The sequence below is a fragment of the Zootermopsis nevadensis genome, unplaced genomic scaffold (genome assembly GCF_977971745.1).
Source record: "Zootermopsis nevadensis isolate Lab colony 2312 unplaced genomic scaffold, Znev_1.0 Znev_ptg000031l, whole genome shotgun sequence".
Classification (NCBI taxonomy): domain Eukaryota; kingdom Metazoa; phylum Arthropoda; class Insecta; order Blattodea; family Termopsidae; genus Zootermopsis; species Zootermopsis nevadensis.
Window position 1 is genome coordinate 4006053 of NW_028259163.1, and position 19549 is coordinate 4025601.

Sequence of the window (19549 nt, forward strand, 5' to 3'; positions counted from 1 at the left end):
TATGGTAGAGCCTGATAAAACAAAAGCCAGACAAATATTAACAAATGGGATCCATACAGAAAATTCACTAAAATATTCAAAGAATCAATGTTAAATGGATACAAACTGAGAAGAATCTGTTATATCTTTTTTTGTCATTACGGGCACTCAACTCATAATTTTCCACGAACTATAAGACAACATCAATTGGCTAGAATCTATGCCACCTTCTCGAGACTTATATTTACTATTCATTTTATGCATTCATGACTTTCACCCTGGATAATGAAACTCCTATACTTACAGAAATGACAGAAAACAAATGACATGCCTCATACCTGAAAGCCAACCCCAATATATTAAATACAAGCTGCAGAAACTTTAGGACAGGGACCCTACCACCCTTGTTCTTTAATGGGAAGTTTTGTTTTATATTTATCATTTATTTGTAATAATTGGCACACATTCATTTTACAACAGAAGAAACACAATATGCTCCTGTACAATTAATTCAAATGTCTGCAAAATATAAAACAACATTTTCAATTCTTTCCTCCTTCATGTTTGCAGACAAAAAAGAACTGAAATTAACATGACAATTGTACAGATATAATTTACATAAAGCTTGGTTTCTCTTAGTTTAATTTACTATTTGCTCAAATTATTATTTTTTTTAACAGAGATAGTTTACAAGTATTGAGGTAATCTGTTCACTTCGTTTGTTATTCATCGATTGTTCTTTTTCTAATTTATGACTAGAAATTTACACTGACTCATGGTTTGGTATTTTGATTTTTGGTAAATGAAAAATACTGTTTGGATGACTTATAATGGGTACAAAACACAAGTTAAAACTTATATTACAAAAAAACTGCCACAGGATTCTTTTTGTAACGTTACATACAATAGTCTATTTACAATCAGTGCTGTCAATAGTAAAAAAAAAAATTGAATGAATACATTTATAGAACTTTTCTTTTCATAGAGCAATAAATTAAGAGATACTACAGGAGATGTGAGCATTCTCCAACTTCATGGTACAGATATATACTGTCCTTTTACCATAGTTTGAACAACAAATAAATTACGGCACATAGTTTCATTCAACAAGAGATCTTAACTTGCCTTTAACAATGCTAGAAACTTACAGAAAATTTTCCTTTGTTAAGAAGCTAAATGTATATATCTCTCTCTCCAGTCACAACATACACTCTGCCGATTTCTCTCTCTCTCTTTATATTAATTTACAACTTTTATTTGCTTTACAATTCAGCAATGATTTCTTGCTGAAACCACCTGCAGTAATAATAAGTTATATTTGTGCTACGTACAGTATTATAATTAGTGACTCTAAAATTGCGAGCATTTATTAATTATTTTTTTGTCAGTGGTACTATCATTAACATCAGATACACAGAATGTGTCTGGAATTTTAAGGGAAGAAGGCAGGCAAATATTCTTGGATAATATTTATTAAACATCTTGCAATAAAACATCTGGTTTCTGCACTTTTCTGATGCTTAAATTTTAAGTATTCAGTCAATTATTTTCTATAATCTTACTCAGATTTTCTCTTTAAGCTACGTTATTACTTTGTTGTAATTACAATCACTTTTAAAACAGGAACTAAAGTATTACATTGCATGAAGTTGAAGACACGGTTGAGGAATCAGAGAGCGGGAGAGAAGAATACGGAAAGGTAGGATGTACGTACATACACTTAAAGTTTCCATATTAATGCACATGCAAGAGTTTTATCACAATTGTAGCTCAAACCTCGGACATGGATGAAGCAGTCAGCATATGATATCCGTAATAATCAGCTTTCCCTCGCCTCTTTTTTAGTTTCAGCATTTATCTATTTTTCCATCTTAACTGTCCTGTACAATCCATAGTTTTCTTTTTTCATGACAAGACGCACGTCTAATTTTAAACGGCATACGCGTATACTGTAACAAGTCAAACAGATGTTATATTGATAGCAAGAAGTGTAACTTGTATCAACCATGCCCTAGATGTATCAGATTCTTTTACAGGAAAAAAATATATATATGTATCTATATTTATATACAATAGCAACACAATAAATTTGGGTTGTTTATTGAAAGCCCCCAGATATGCATCAACAGCTGCATCGAGTTTATGTACGACACCCAACTATACTTCGTAAGGTGTATAAACCATTTAGCAATGCGTTTTAAATACAACTAATTCTAGGTGATGGATGTGATTTTTTCCCCCCTCTGACTAGAACATTACAGCATTTTGTTTAACATTTTAAGCAAAAATGGTATTATGATCAATTAGAATTAAATCACTTCTGTGTGTGATGATACACGTCGAGTTCTGTAAAGTATGTATTTTTATCCTGCCCGTTTAACTACTTTCATCCAAGCACACCAGTTCAGTGCACAAATCATGAGAACCAAAATCAACAACAAACAATGCTCAATTACCATTTTTAGGTTTCAATTTGCATCTGTTCACAACCGAAACTTGACATAAATATCTTTTTTCCCCCATTTCTAAGAACCTTTATTGCAATAATAATGCTTCCCTCGTTAAATCATTCACATCAATACGCAATACTGCAGCTTACCACAGCCAATGTTACTTTTACTATTAGTTTTATTAATGATCTGGAAATGTTCACACTACATTCACAATGCATGCCAATCACATTTAACCTATTGCATTCATTTGTAGCAGCAGTAACTCACGCAAATATTCAGTTTTATGGCAGTTATGCATATTTGTTTCAGCAATATTAAAACTCTATTTCCGGTACTCGTGGACTGTCCCACGTTCCACACGCAGACAGTCACATTAACCGTTTTGCGTTAATATTATGAAGTTACCTCATATATTTAAAACCAAAGATATTTTTCCTGGCGTAATTAAAACATGCCATGTCGTCGTAATGGTATTTCCCTTCCTATATCCAACAAACAAAAATTTCACAGATACATCATCACACTCATCCATGCCATCACAGGAAGACAGTTTGGATTTGTCAAGCACAAGTAATGATTCAAAAGCAGGGGCTTCCCATAACCGCTTCATTACCGGCATTATTAACTTCATCAAATTAAATACTCCCAGAAAACCTTTATTTTAAGCCGTATGAATACAACTTTGGTTTACTGGTATACCTGAGCCAGCAAAGTACTGCCATTGTGCTGATTTAAAATATTTCTCTGTCTCTTTTTTTTATTATGTGAGATATTTTGGATGTGAACAGTTTGATATTGTACAATTATGTATTTTCATTTATTCTTTTAAAAATTTTTTAGTGCACATATTTGTATATTATGTAATTGCTGACATTTAATTTCCAGGAATGTTTCAGATCAATCCTCTTTTCGTGTTCCTACCACATTATTCAGAGCCTAAGACCACGTTCCTGCTTGTATTCTACGTCCTTTTTCCTACATTCTGAATCTTTTGTCTCTATCCCAAGTTTTGGAATGCCTCAGTCATTTCATACAATTTTTCTATTTTTGTGTATTGAAATAACAGCCATCCCCTTTTCTGTCATTCATTTATAAGTAAAATTATAACATTTTACATATTCATCATAGTTTAATTTCCCTTCTCTCTAATACAGTCCTTTGAAAAGAAATATGATAATTCATTATTTCTTTCGGAGGCCACAAATTCCATTTGTTCATCCTCCCAATTTTTCTCAGTCACGAGAGAAGTTTCACAAACAGTAGGGTCTTAGAATTAATATACAGTAATGAATCAAGAACCTGAATTTTACAGTTCCTTCGATTTATCTTAACCCTACTGCATACATCAGATTCTTTTACAAATGTCGAGTAAATCTAACGATAAAGGGAGTCAGCCTCAAATCCAAATAGAAAGCATTACAAAAAGCCAACAGTGATGGCTAGAATCGCCTGTCATACATCCTCCTCCTAACTTAGCTCAGCTGCTTGTGACCTCAATCCAATAAGCACCTTTCATCCTGAAGATATATAATTTCCCTACCATGGGACGCTCTCAACAGTTCTGCTCACTCGTCCGCACCTCCTTGTCTTTTGACCTGAGCAATATTCCCCTTCCGTTCTTCAACCACCTTCTTCTCCTCATCAGTCAAGTAAACGAACTTCGAGACTCGTTTCATTATCACTTCACGTTTTTGCACGTGGGAATCGTCGGCATTCGATCTTCCACGTTCATCGCTGCGGTTGTTTTGATTGCCGTTAATCTTGATATTTGTTGTGTTGGTCTTCTGTACACCTGATCCTTCAGTCTCATTAAAATGTTTCTTAGTATCATGCTCACTAACACCGATCCTAGAAGAAGAGTTTTGACTAGTATACACATCTGTAGTAGGTCCATTATTGATTGTAACGGCAGAATTATTGAGAACTGTAGAACTATTAACATACAATGGTACAGTGCCATTGTTATCAGTTTCTTGAGTATTTTCACCACCTCGATCACCATCACTTTTGAACTTTGAGAGGTCCTTGCTACCCGACGTGTTAACGTCGGCAGCGACATCACTCGCGATACCGCTAGCTTTAGCCTCTCGAATCTGTGCTTGCGGTGGGCCAATTTGACTGATATTTTCTTCTGTGATACTGAGCTCAGCAAAACCCTGATGAGATTCATCAGTGTTTCCAACCCTGCTGTCATCAGAGACAGTGGTGATACTAACGGATTGGCGAATAGGAGAAGAGCAACGGAAATCATAATTGCAGCAGAGACGTCCATCCTAAATGTAAATAGAAAGGAAAAATGTTAAAAAGTTTTACAATATTCCTTTCAGCTTAAAAGCATTCTCTACAATTTTTGGATAGACTATTGATATAAACAGGGAACTGAAACCGTGTGCGTCATAACTTTCTACGTTTTGAACAGATGAAGAGAACTATAGCAATCAATTACCAGTCATTCATAACACAGGAAAAAACCATAAATGTTTAGACAAAAGTTGGACTTGATTTAAAATTGATACATATAGTTCTGCTGTTTAAGACGCTGTTAACCTATAGCAGTGATTAGGAAAAAGAGAACTTTTATGATTTGGTCGTCGAGTGTAATATAAAAAACTGTACAGTCGGCATCACATTAATGAACAACCTGTTTGGTGGCATGAAAAGTTTACATAAAGTACATTCATGACAAAAGGTTACAAATCAAAAAGCCAGAAAAAAATTTTTTAATGCAATTTCATAACACTGAAGATTATATATATTTTTTTTACTTCATCCCATTCTGTATTAATGATATCAAATTTGCATTTGGCATTAAAAATAGTTTTGAAAAGATGCTAAACAGAATTAGTAAAAATGAAGATTAGAAAATTAAATAATTTATCACTTCTACTGACTGAGCTACCCCGGCTCACTATAAAATCGTTAGTCATATTTTAATGATTAAATCTGAATAACTTACATTTAACAATTCTGTGAATATAAAAATCATTCTACACTTTCTTGTCTATATAGTTTACCAGTGAACTTGCTTAAGCTTTGTCAAAACATTAAATATATTAATTGTAAGGAGTCAAATGCAATTCAATTTGCACAACAAATCCTATCTAAAGGAACTGCAGTGATAATGACTATTGTTATTCTGAGTTGTGATGCTACATCATTAACCTTTTCATTAGTTCAGTAATAAGAATGAGGACTTTGGGTAGAATAAATCTATGTATACTATGAAACAGTACACTGATGATAGTGCATAGAAAATTTGAGAATGCTAATGTGTCTTGGATGAGCTAGTCTGCAATGTGGTAATCAGTCACCCACAGATTATCAGGAGAGCAGATGCAGTCATAAAAATTTGCTGCAAAATTTGCCTCCAATAATTTAAAAACTAAAAGAACACCAAATCAAATATCAAAATACATTCCACATTCATTAATGCATTCTTATGAACTTCAGATTTCATTTAACCTTCAGCATGGACACAATGTTACCAACTTCACATAGGGAACTACAAAAATCTCTGGAAGACCTTAATGGCCCATCGGTCTGGAGAAATTAATTACATTTTAAAAAGATGCGTAAATAAACACTTTCAAACTTCAGTGCAGCCCAACTGATAATTACAAGTGAAATTATGTGATGTAATCATCATATTTACAGTTAATAATTTAACCCAGCTTTTCCCCAAGGTACCATAAAGCTTTTGTTTGACACATTTGATCGCACACAATTCTAAAAAAAAAGTATTTCATAGATATAATTAAAGTTCATTAATAATTATTTTTTACACTTCTAAATCATGTTCTAAGTAATTTCTACTGGGGGGGGGGGGGGGGGGGGTTTAGGAACAGCTGTTCTAACATATTTAAACAGATGTACATTAGCTCAAGCAGAACTTGGGAATTTTTTTAAATATACAGCCAGTATAACTAGAGAAACATTAATAGGAAATTAGCGTGAATAAGCATGCATTATATATCCGTATCTAAATTGTACTTACACCGACACAAAATATGGGCGATGCTTGATTTAATCCTCTTACTGTGAAGTCTAGCATTTCATGGTATGAATGAAAAGATGTTTCTTACAATTTGGGATAAAACAGACCTCTCTGTTCAACATATAAATTGCAAAATGTTGAAAATTAAATACATTCCATGCAGTCCACTGTAGGATGTCGCTAAACCATTAAATCCAGAGTTAAAAGTTCAGCTAGTAGCCCCATAAGAACGGGGTCTTAAATTTCCTATTCCCACACAGTAAAGGTTAAAAATAATTTGTATCACACTTGCAATTCATGAAGAATGTAGCCATAAAATTTAAGCCTAAAATGCTGGTAAAAATCATAAATCTGTTATACAAGTCGGTTGAATTATTATCAGGCCGAGATTGTCGAAGCTCGATACAGCTCGTTTGCATGCACAAAAAAGAAAAGAAAAAGACTTGCTATCCAAAAATGGCAGTGAACAATTTTCATACAATATTCTAGATTAATGTGCATCAGAGATATTAAATACAATGAAGGAACCAGTGCACAGATTATGTCTTGCAGAAAACAATGTAGGACTCATAAGACACCGAAGAAGTAAAAAATGATACGTAAACCGCAAATGAATAACAGTGCACTATGAAGTGTAATAAAACTACAGAAGAAAGCATTCCATAACTAAAAGGATAAATTATGGAGTCACTATTTGATCCCCTTTCAAGAAACAATGCTCAAGTTGTGAATTTCTTTTTTACAATAAGAATTTAGGAGCTGTGCATTAAAATACAAAAAAGGATTTCTTGCAAAACAAGAACAGCTTTGTGTTACTGTTTCAATTCCACAGAGTCAAAGAAAATATTCTTGCAGATATAAGAATAAGCCATGAAAATCTTGTCATAACGATAGCTGTTAAGACAGTTGATTAATTATTTTGTGCAAATGGGGGGGAGGGGGGGTCCATGCTTTTATGTCAGTAACAGGGGAATGCTGTCAATTAAAGGAATCACAAAAATAAATAAGACACGGAAGTGTCTTTTTAAGATGCACCAAACGAAAAACAGTTTGTGCATACATCAAGTTTCTTGCGTATGTCCCTTGAATTCAAATCTGGCGGATGTTGTCAAAGGAAGTCGAAGGTGGCCGTCTTCGGGGTTGTTGTACCGCGCAGTATGGTAGACGTTTACCGTTTCAGAGGTACTTACTGCCTCTATCATCATACTACATGTCACAAGAGCCCAGAAGACAGCCATTTTCATGATCACCACCACGAGAACACGAAATAATGAAATTGAAAGTAATTTATATAACAGTGACCACATACATAATTTTTATGTGAAATCTGTCATCACTTATTAGAAGGAAATTATGAAAAGTGCAAAATATATATCTTAGTACCGATGACAATAACACGGACATGGTTATTATGTTACCTGATCTTTAAAAAACATTAATTCAACTGTAAGTACGAGGGTCGCTCATTAAGTAATGCCCCACATTTTTTTCCTCAGAATATATTTATTCAAGATGGCTGAAATTTGGTGACAATATAAATCAATGTTTCCCTCACACATACTATTTTTCCACATAGTCCCCATCAACTTGTACGGCTTTACGCCATCGTGGAACAAGTGCGTGCATGCCTTGCCGGTACCAGCTCTTGTCCTGTGCACGTAGCCATGTCCTCACTGCTTGAATCACGCTCTCGTCATCTTCAAATCTTGTTCCGCGGATAGCATCTTTGAGTGGCCCAAAGAGATGAAAGTCGGAGGGTGGATGGGGCAGCACCGTCCAACCCAATTTGGTGATTTCTTCCCGGGTTCTCGGACTTGTGTGAGGGCGTGCATTGTCGTGCAGGAGCAAAATTTCTGCTGGATGCTTGTGAGGCCGAACTCGTCGGAAACGCTTCTTGAGGGTTTCAGGGTCCCGATGTACGCGTATCGCACCTCTTGGCATTACATCCACAAGAATGAACCCATCACTGTCCCAAAAGACAGTCATCATGACTTTTCCGGCGGAGGGAGTTGTCTTGAATTTCTTCTTTCTCGGTGATTGAGGGTGAATCCACTCCATTGACTGCCTTTTTGTCTCCGGCTCAAAGTGGTGTATCCAGGTTTCGTCACCTGTAATGATCCCTCAGCATCAAAACGCTTCCAACAATTCAGAAGAAATTGTTTTCCTTTGAATCCTGCGGTCTGCTGTGAGACTTCGTGGAGCCCATCTTGCGCACACCTTCGAATATGCAAGAGCCCGGATAATTGCAATTACACTTCCATTGCTGACTGAAAGCTGTTGGGCCAATTGTCGAGTTGTGACGCGCCGATCCTCACGAATAATGGCATCCGCGCGGTTCAACATGTCTGGAGTGGTGGCTGTGGCAGGACGCCCAGAGCGCGGCAGATCACTGAGCTCGGTTTCTTCACTTCCTGAAGCTTTAACTCTCTTAGCCCAGCGACCAACGGTGCTCCTATCGACTGCACAGCTTCCATACACAGCACACAAACGTTTATGAATGTTCACCACCGTTTCTTTTTCAGCAACAAGGAATTCAATTACAGCTCGTTGCTTGTAACGAGAGTCGTTCACAGACGCCATTTTAACAGTTCACTACAGCTCCGCCATCGGTTGGAATCATTTGAAACTCCGTACACGAACGCGGGAAACATCAAATCTCAAGCATGTAAAAGTACACTTTTCTATCTTCATTATTGGCTGAGAAAAAAAATGTGGGGCATTATTTAATGAGCGACCCTCGTATTTTGGAAAGTGCTTAAGAAAATAAATATTTTTGTAGTTATTATGCATTCTTTGCACGAAGTGAATAAATATAGGGCAAATCATGTCTGTCCATGAAGGTCAAGTCAAAAATTTGTGGACGAGATTGGATGAAATTTGGAATGGACATTAAGCCACTTGGATCTAACCTAAAATAATACTTTTAAACTCCATATAATTGCTCTGTAAAAGAATTAAACGTTAAATCAAAGCACAAATCATCAGCAGTTCTTGATTTTTATTTTTAATTCTGAACAAATGTGTGTGATACTTAATGTACCACCAGGGATAACTTTATCTTTATGAGTAAGATGTGACTGAAATTAAATTCAAAAGTGAAATATATTATCATAATAAAAGGACATACTGCATGCATGTTAGAAGTAAATACATTACAGAAAACATTCATTAGGTCTTCATCACTTTCATTTAAGTTTCCTATCCAACGTAATTTGCTTGATATATGCACAAATGATAGTTTTTAGAGAACATTCTACAGCAGTTGTTATTTAAACCATACTGAAAATAATCTACCATAATACTGCAATTATTCACCAAATTAGCCACGTCACACAAGCGTAAGTTACTAACCTATCGAAAAGCTTTTGTAATTCTTTAAAAACAATTTAATTTTCTTTGTGAATATCTTTCTTACGTCTTTTTATATAACTGGGCACAATATTTTTCAGTTACCAAACTTCACAAATATTTTCAAAATATCGGATACAGTTTACTTAATTATTTCGGCACCAGATGTAGCTCTATACGGCAGCTTGCTCTGAACTGGTCAGAGTTAAATCTTATTTACCATCCCATCCTGGAGACTCATCATTAATATAAGATGGACCTATTTTTTCTTTGGAAGTAATAAGATCTGAACGTGAAGTAATCTTAAATCTATTGCTGATGCTAAGGGCTGAGAATAATTAAGCTCCTGACAAGCCCACCAAATGGGTCGACACAGCAGTTATGCCGTCTGACTCATATTTGAGACACCAGTCGAGAACCTGACCATAAACTTATCCTCAAAGTATTTCTCATGTATTTCTTTAGTCCTTAAACCAGAATAATGGAATAGTTTCTTGTAAGATTTGAGGTTTTCACAGCGGTGAGTATGAAGATTTCTGTCTTCTGGGTTGTTGCGCTGTGTAGTATGGTCGATGAATCGCCCTGATGACGGAGGCAATATGACCTCTGAAACGTTGGTTAACATCAACCAGACTACACAGCGTAACAACCCAGAAGACAGAAATCTTCGAATAGTTTCTTATAATACTGTGAATGATGGCGACTGCATTACACATCATGCTATCACAACTCTTTCAGTGTAGCACGATATTCCATCAAAAAAGATTAATAACCGATACAAGTCTTAATGGCACTGTGCTCAGCGAAATGGATTTTATCGCCGTAAATCTGACTGTAATTTAAAATACAAAGCTATATCTTTCAGTATCTTATAACTGGTGACTTCCCTTCTTCATATGCAAAGTATTTAAATTTAAGTATGATTTGAGGTACACATGGCAGTGAGTACTAAGAAGGTTATCTTCTGGGTTGTAGCGCCATGTAGTCCTGTAGAATCGTACCACGAAATTTGTTACAGACGATACGAACCAGTGAAATTTGAGACCCACATGAAAGGATTCCAATGGTACATACCGAAATGATGTAATTGTATAACGATCATAGCAAATCTGTCACATGGCTAATTTTGGTTTGTAACGTGCATAATTTTGACATTATTTTCAGTATACGTTTTAAACACTGAAATAATAACATAAAAAGAAAGAAACTCAATTAATTAGTTAAGGAAGTGTAGGATTCACGTGAATTACCGCTGCACACAACACGCGATATTGCTCACCAATTGGGCGCAGTACGGCACCTGAAAGGGAACCCAGTGTTACCACATTGTTAGTCAAAAAATGCAATAAAACCAAAACTGAAAAACAAACATAACCAATTGATAAAATTGTTACTACTCAATGCTAGCAGTTAATTAAATATTAAATCCACTACAGCAGCTATGAACTAGCAACAGCATAATTATTGTTAATTAACTAATTAGTAACAAGACTGCAACAGTTGCTTAGCACACATAAAATTAAACAATTAATTAATTATACATTAATCAGCAGCACTAGCAGCAAATTGTAGCATAGCAATTAACTAACTGGTTAATTATATATTGGAACAACACATGTTTAGAGAGAAATTAAAATATGCCACAAATTAATTACCTGAAAAAATTGCATAATACCATATTAACAGTTCTTGATGCTTATATTCATTCCAGTATTACAATATATGTATTGTTTTTGTCAAAATAACATATCATAATTGCAAAATTATATTCTAATATTACCCCAATTTCATGCGTACGTTCGATAACGATATACATAACCTAACAAAATGTAGCAAGAAGATGAAAATAAAAGAAGAAACATAGGAAGAAAGCAGAGAAAAAGAACATAATACAAAGGAAATAACTTCCCAGAATTTTTTTGTACAGATCATTAGCGACAAAAAACAATCTCGGGAACTTACGGTTACAAATTAGACATTTTAATAAGTGATTTCCTTTTTCTTGATGTTACACTGAACAAAAAGAATATTAACTATGACAGCTATATTCATTATTTTATTCAATATTTCAAGAAAAATTCTATATTTAAACAGTTTTTATTGATCTTCAACTGTGAAGATGAAGGCAGCATTTCAACATCATCTTCACAGCCAACAGAACTTCAATTTTTAAATTTTGTTTACTTTCTTATACAATCGAACCCTCTATACACCGCCACCCTCACAATGTGTCCATGAAAACAGAACGAAAATTCCCTACGTAGTTTCAAAGGAAAATCATCCGGTAAAAGTTCATCCCCGTTGTCCATCATCTGCCGGAAGGCGAACAGAAGGGTGGTTAATGCGGCTTATTCCTGAACAGGTTATACTATGACAGTATTGTATAAGGACTTACATTTCTGTACTAGTTTGGAGGTCATGCAGGCTGTTTAAAAAAACTTCAGAAACAACACAGAAATGACTCTCTTGTATGTACTTAAAAGTTTTAAGTTAGGCGAAAAATGATTGAAAATATTCAATTTCAAACTACTGAAAGTTTGAAATATTGCATCTGCTTGTTTCTACAAAAGTACTTTTACATTAAATATTTAAAAAGTAGGCATGAACATAAAGATGATATTTCTGTTTCCTGTAAATTATTAAGAAATTAACAATATGGAATAAAATTTTTAAAAAATTGGATATTATACATAAGTTGGTCAAATTAAGATAATAGTCAACAAAAATATTCTGTTACGAGTTTTGAAAATGGAGATATAGTCACTGAACATTAAGAAATGAACAAGATGTTATAAAGTAAAAAGTTGGTATTATAAACAGTAACTTGATCAGATTAAGAAACGTGATACAGATTGTAGAAGTATTTTATTGAGCATTCTGAAAATGAAGATAAATTCACTGAGGATATCAAGAATAATGCACGAAGACAAACAGAAATACATACAAATGAGAGAAGGGAAAGAATAACATAAAATCAAGAATTTATGGTAAATTCTGATGAGAACAGAAAACGCTGTCACAAGACAAATAATCCCTTCGGAAACATGAATGGGCAACAATAATTATGATGATTATACTCAAAGTTTTGGTATGAGGGTCATTCAAAAATGATTGGGATTCTCCTGGGATACAGGCCGAGACACGACACCTCCACAATCATACTCCAACATACTTGACATACTCCTTACTAAGGTCTCGTCACCATCTCTCTGTTAACTTCCTGATGGGTGCAGAAAACCAGTCTTTTGGGATATGATAAACGGACCTGCAGCCACTGCTCTGTAAGCCATCGCTATTACGGAATCACCTGCCATGCATTGGACCATTTATATTGTCAAACAGGAGAAGCCACTTCACCATCCAGGTTGCCCTCTATGTTGCCAGAAGTGGGGGTGTCCAAAATTTCTTTGGCTGATGACTTTCGTCCTGTTTCCACTGCCTTTTCTTTTCAGGGGCGTGGTAATGAAATCACGACTCACGCCTGTGATGATGATTCCCTAATAATGATGATGACTTGCAGTGTGGTGTGTATTATAACAAAGACTGGTTTGCTACATCCACCAAGAAGTTACAAGAAAGATGGCAACACGCAGGGACCTCAGCGAGTAGAACGCGGAGTGTGCTCATGTGGCCGTCATCATTTATCGGCCCGTCTTCCAGCCGAGTCCCAATCATTTCTGAGCTCAAAGTCCAGAAGGGGATATGTAATTTTACTATGTTCCACTGTGTTAGACGAGGCAAAGGGTTAAAATAACATTCTTCACATAATCTTACCCACAGAAAAATATCAATTTGTTAACTTTTTTATAACATTATAACGTTTTACATGGATAGGGTCAATTAGTTAGCTTTTGTAGACATCTGAAATTTTGTGTTCTAAGAAATTTATTTATCATCCAAAGATAAATTTGGCATATGTAACCCTAAACTGTGGGGTTGACTGATTAAATAATTATCAAGAAGTTTATGTGTAATACTGACCAAAATTATTTTTATTCAATATGGAATCTTATCGCCATCCTATTTGCCCCCAGCAAATGTGAAAAAATTTAAACATCCGCTGCTCTGGAATAAACATCAAATAAAATGATAATTCAACCCTTCCTCCGTCTTTACGCTTATTTTGCGAACACGTTAAGGTACCTATCTTTGTGTTTAGACAGTCAGACAATAAACAATCTTTCACATTAAGTACCCACTTCCGTACAAAGCCCATATACAGCTCATCTCTCTGATAGAGCCGTTCGTTAACTTACTTTGCAGTTGCACGCTGTGCACTTATCGTATGGATCCTTCCACTGACTTCCTGACTCGTATAGGTGCCCGAGGTAGGTGCAAGGCTTCCCACCACCTGCAGGGTTTAGGCTTGAGTTACCACTGTCGAAGCCACACGGGTCATCCTGACAGAGAGGACAACAGTCTCCTGGATTCAGGATTGGATTGCTACACATCAGTGGCGGACACTCCATAGCCCAACAGTCTATCTCGCCATACTGCAAGCGGAGGTATTATATTAGTTGAAGTAACATAAATCTTCATACACTCCAGGATACTGTTTATGATTTATTTTCTGTAATGAGCTACACATGCCGGCTTCTTACTGCGGAGGCCCAGATTCAATTCTGGGTAAATTAAAGTAATATTTGCGACGAAGACCAATGGAGCAGGTTTTCGCTTTGAACACGTAAGATTCTAAGAGCTGCCAATAGTAGCGATTAACTCCACCGCTGTTTACGTCACTTGAATCAACTGTTTGCCGACAATTACTTACGATGATTTCTCTGGCGAAGGAAATAGTATGGTGTATATAATTTTTGTCTCATTAGTGAATGCAACAAATATTTGTTGACCCTTGCACATAATTATGAATTGCTGATGACTGAACAAAGGAGGGGGAAAAAGCGAAATGAAGGTATTTGAGCATTAAAAGGAAGTAACTTACCAGGCATTCACAAGTCTGGCACTGGTAGATCCACCTTTCACCACTGCGGAACATTACGTGCTTGAGTTCCTGGTGTCTGCATGCTGCGTTGGGGTCACACTGGGGGCAGCACTTGTCAGATCCACTTCCTCCAGATACTGAACAGTCACATGTAGGCTCTCTGCACGATATCACACCCGATGAGCACTCGCAACGCCGACACGGCTGTCCTACGGGACTGATTGTCAGTCCATTACCAACTTCAATGCTTTCAAACATGCAACCTAAGAAATAAGAGAGATAAATTCATATTTTGAAAATATTTAACTTTGATCTTGTACTATCATTTATTTTACCAGGGGCTTATACTGGGCACATTCAGACCAAAATCAAGGACTCCTGAAAACAGTTTGTATATAACTTTGTTACTAAATTTCAGTAAAATCCATCAAGTAGTTTCAGAGATGAAGCATATGGGTGGATACAAATAACTTCCCCACTGTGCATTTATCTTATGCAAGGAGTGCATAAAATATTGAAGTGTCTGTTTCTTACTGAGCTTGCAATCTGGTCCCCTGTCTGTGGGGCAGGTACACTGGAAGCTACCTTCTGTGTTGACACAGCGTGCAGATGGGTGACAAGTGTCAGTCCCCTCCTGACACTCATCAATATCTGCAACAAATTAACAAAATATTAAAGATGACTGTTTTCCTGGGTGTTGTGCCATGTAGTCTGGCAGAAACTGAATGACCTCCATCACCTCTGAAATATCTGTCCATCATTCCCCAGATGATGTGAGGCAGTAAGCACCTCTGAAACATACAACGATTTCTACTGCACCAGTTACGAGTTTCCTACTCAGTGACGGAGAATGATATGCAATACCTATGAATTTAATACTGACACATTCTTGAAACTAGGATTGATAAATTTACCTTGGCAAATGGGTCCATGGCTATTATCGTGGAGAATGCTTCGGTATCCAGGTTTGCATCGGCAGTAGTACCAACCGGGCATATTTACACACACAGAATTTTTGTGACAGCGATGGAGATTTGATGCGCACTCGTCGAGATCCAACTCACAACTAGGTCCCACGTAGCCTTTTCGACAAGTACAGTTTCCAGGGGAGAGACATTCGCCACCATTTAAACAGGTCTGGTTGCAAACAGCTGAAATTAGAAACAGTACACAAGGTAAAATTCTTTTAGTAAGATAAATTCATGAATACATATATATATTTTACTTTTTCAATCCATATAAAATTTCTACAAAGACAGTGAATGTTTTACTAGTGCCAAATTATAAGGGGGGAGTGGGTAAATGGTAGTCACCTAAGATTAATGCCAGATAAAATGATTAATGTTAATGATTTACATAAGTGGAATTTTAGTCCAAAGGTCCTAGAACTTAATTATGCAGTGTGAAATGTGTTCAACATAAAAATATTCTAGGAAATAATAACTGAAGAAATATTAATTTAGAAACATAACCTAACAGCGTTCCTGTCATTCGGTTTTTGTGGCTGATTTTCTATGTAAAACTTTGGTTTTTGGGGATGAGCCATGTTTAATAGTTCCCAGAGCCAAAGTTTTATATTAAGCTAATAAAACTTTGCTTACGCTTGCAGTTATATCCATCCCCCTCATAACCTTGCTGACATTTGCAGTGGTAGCTGCCAAGCGTGTTGACGCAATCCGCACGCTGGTGACACGCGTGCTCCCCGGTACTACACTCGTCCAATTCAACGCAGTTGAACTTATCAAGCCGGCGGTAACCAGGGAGACACTCACAGATATATGAGCCATTAGTATTAACGCAGTGTGTATTGCTGTGGCAGTGATGTCCCTCCAGACCACCCTCCTGCTGGCACTCATCAACATCTGTCAAATTCAAATGGCACATATTGACATTAAGGCTAGCAGTCGATTCTTCTAGAAATAATCTACGTTAAGAATGAACACATTCGTTAAGGTTGAGTCTCCCAGATGAGACCATCCACTTCATATGTGTCAACTTCAACTTCTATGTGAATTCTGACTCTCAATTCTCATCTTACAAATAAATAAAGCTTCAAGATGTCTTTAAAACTGGTTAGTATACAGTTATCAGCAACACTGTACTAATTATATTTCTAATATAATCTTATTGTGTAAATCATATATGTAGAAAGAAAACTAACATGACTATTCCATCTTAAGAACAGACGAGGAAATTACGTACAACATAAGATATTAGCGTGAACATCTCTGAAAATGTACATAGCAAATAATTATTAATTATAATTATCATTTTCATACTCACCGCTACCTAATTCTCAAACATTTTCCTCGCGACAAAATTACTGAATCTGGCATGACAGATATGTTACGATGGACATATTTACGTACCGTGGCAGAAGTGACCATCACCAAAGAAGCCCGCATTGCACTGGCAAGCATACGTAGTCTGTAAGTTGAGGCAGGTTGCATTCATGTGACACAAGTGGCCCAGAATACAGTAGTCAACACCTATGCCAATCCGGGGGAGCAGCGTAACAGCATTAACAACACACCAATGTTAGCTTGTTAGTTACAGATTGTGGTATTAGGCAACAGATACTGCATTCAAACAGGCATGTCACGTGTTAAGTGCCCCTACATATGTTATAAATGTAAGTTACTAAAGATTAACAAATTATCTACGATCTAAAAGAAGAGTATGTCACAGAAAATAAGGTTAAGGTTTGGTACCTATAACACAAAGTCTTGCCAACAGACTCTTCATGTGTCATTACCTCGATCTGCTCCATTTTTTCAGAATAATACATCACACGCACAAAATTACACACACAATTATAAAACACAATATCTTGACTCAGTACTTACCAGAACATTAGGAAATGATTATAGGATTATTTATAAAAAGCAGACACATTTACAAGCTGCAGTGGATGTATTTTTAGCAGATCATAAACAATATTCTTCAGTGTGGTCAACTTTAATTTCATTACGACACGTTTATTCTCAGCCAAAAGTTTTATCTTAAAGAGACAGTAAAAGACCGGATAATTTTGATTTAGTGGAGTTGGATACGAGATTTCATTGCAATATTTATTTCTTTACAGTGCAGGTAGAAACCCTACTGGCCGATACTGACTTACAAGCGAATTAATTTTTCTACAGCATAACGTTAAATTTTAATGTGAACGCAGTATAAGAATAAATCTACGTGGAAAATTTTGACCGAAAATACATAACCAGTTACAATTTGACCCAGGATTTTTTACAATGTAGTTCAGTGCCATTTTTACAAAATTATTTTGTTGCAGAAGTGTGCACAAATAGTGAGGCAAGCAACGGTAAAGAATTTTTCGCTTTAAAAATAGGTTAGGTTAAGTTAATGTGTGTGGATAAATAACATATACTTGAAAGTTATTATATTTTATTTCAATAAATGACAACTAACCTAACCTATTTTTAAAGCGATGTGTCCCGATAACCCACAAGTACCAATTTTTCTTTTAGCCTGTCTCCTCGCTGGCTCTGGGTCTCACCCAGGCACCAAACCAAGGTCAAATTTAAACTGCCATCAAATCACACCCTATGAAAGAAAGAGTCAATGCAGAAGAAACTTAAAACAACAAAACCGATACAACATTTGGACCAAACTCGAGCGCCTCACGACATAAACGGCTAACTTCTGTGAACAGACGAAAGTTGTACTTGATATTTACTTTACCTTTGCAAAACTTGCAGCAGTTTCCAGGCACACTGAATTGTTCTTGTGGGCTGCACGACAGTGGCGGGCACATGGTTTCAGGGTCGATGCGCTTACATTTCATCAGACCGTCGAGGCATTCACACTCGACACACTCCTTTGGGTTTACGGATTCTCCATGGTCGTACATCTCTCCTCTCAGGTAGCACTGCTCTGCACACAAACAAAAACACAATACACACAACACACTTAATGTGAGATATCCTGCAGAAATTTTACTGGCTGCGAGTAATGTTTTCATCCCTGACATGGCTGGTAGCCCAAGAAGAATCCATTATAGTTGTAAAAGTAATTGAATTAAAAAATAATTAGACATAAGAGTTTCAAATTAACTTCCTAAATACATCATTTATCTCAAGAGAAGAGAAAAAATATGCAGTGTTTGGAGTTAGTGTCCTTAATTTAATTAAGAATTTTTAATGTGATCGCAATGTATTTGAGGAAAATAAAAACCCTGAAAAAGTAGATTGAAAATGCTCTTTTATTTAAAAAGTTTAAAATATACTTGTATATCTGATAATTATTAAAATAAAATTTTTTTAAAAGAAGGTAAAGTTGTCCGCGATAATCGTAGTCAAGACACTGAAATGCAGCAATATTTCTTTAATCGTACTAAAAAAGATATCATTTGTCGACCCAGTACTTCAACGTTTATGCCGTACTAGACAAAACGTATCTTTGGTAATCATTATTGGAATGGTCAACTACATTCTCTTACAGTAAGACGGTTACATTTTTACAATTACGACGAGCATTTAACTGAGAGATATCGAAAATATCTAATTCTGCAGCAAATGAATAAAAAAGAAATTGGCGTTTTGTATCAGTCTGGGTAGTCAACATTAGACACACCAATTTTCACTGTATTTATCACACTTTAATCTAGGCCAAAGGATTTTATATGTGTGGCCATGAACAGTACTTACTAAGGCAGCTAGGGCAACACTCCCCTGGATTGATCACAGGGTTTTTGCACCTTATGTCAGGGCACTGCACGGGCCGACACTGGATCTCACCATGCTGCAACAAAACCAAACACAGGACATTACTTAGTATTGTAGCGTACTGATCATTTGTTGTCGGCGAAGTGGTTTA

The 19549-nt window shown here is 36.0% G+C and overlaps 1 protein-coding gene across 9 annotated transcripts in view; it reads right to left on the bottom strand.

The window, feature by feature from the left end:
- Window positions 1-401: 401 nt before the first annotated feature.
- Window positions 402-19549, bottom strand: part of LOC110827043 (protein kinase C-binding protein NELL1) — a 116616-nt gene continuing 97468 nt past the window's right edge. For 4 of the 9 annotated variants that reach the window (XM_022058286.2, XM_022058285.2, XM_022058289.2 and 1 more), the window contains 10 exons: window positions 19381-19474; window positions 18416-18607; window positions 17086-17205; window positions 16318-16578; window positions 15631-15867; window positions 15251-15367; window positions 14717-14979; window positions 14031-14267; window positions 11054-11074; window positions 402-4705 (listed from right to left, as the gene is read on the bottom strand). In XM_022058286.2, coding sequence (XP_021913978.2) covers window positions 3998-4705; window positions 11054-11074; window positions 14031-14267; window positions 14717-14979; window positions 15251-15367; window positions 15631-15867; window positions 16318-16578; window positions 17086-17205; window positions 18416-18607; window positions 19381-19474 — 2250 coding nt within the window. In that variant the 3' untranslated portion in view covers window positions 402-3997. Of the gene's footprint in view, window positions 4706-11024; window positions 11075-14030; window positions 14268-14716; window positions 14980-15250; window positions 15368-15630; window positions 15868-16317; window positions 16579-17085; window positions 17206-18415; window positions 18608-19380; window positions 19475-19549 lie in introns of all 9 variants that reach the window. The other 5 variants (XM_022058290.2, XM_022058288.2, XM_087359227.1 and 2 more) reach the window with 3 other exon arrangements.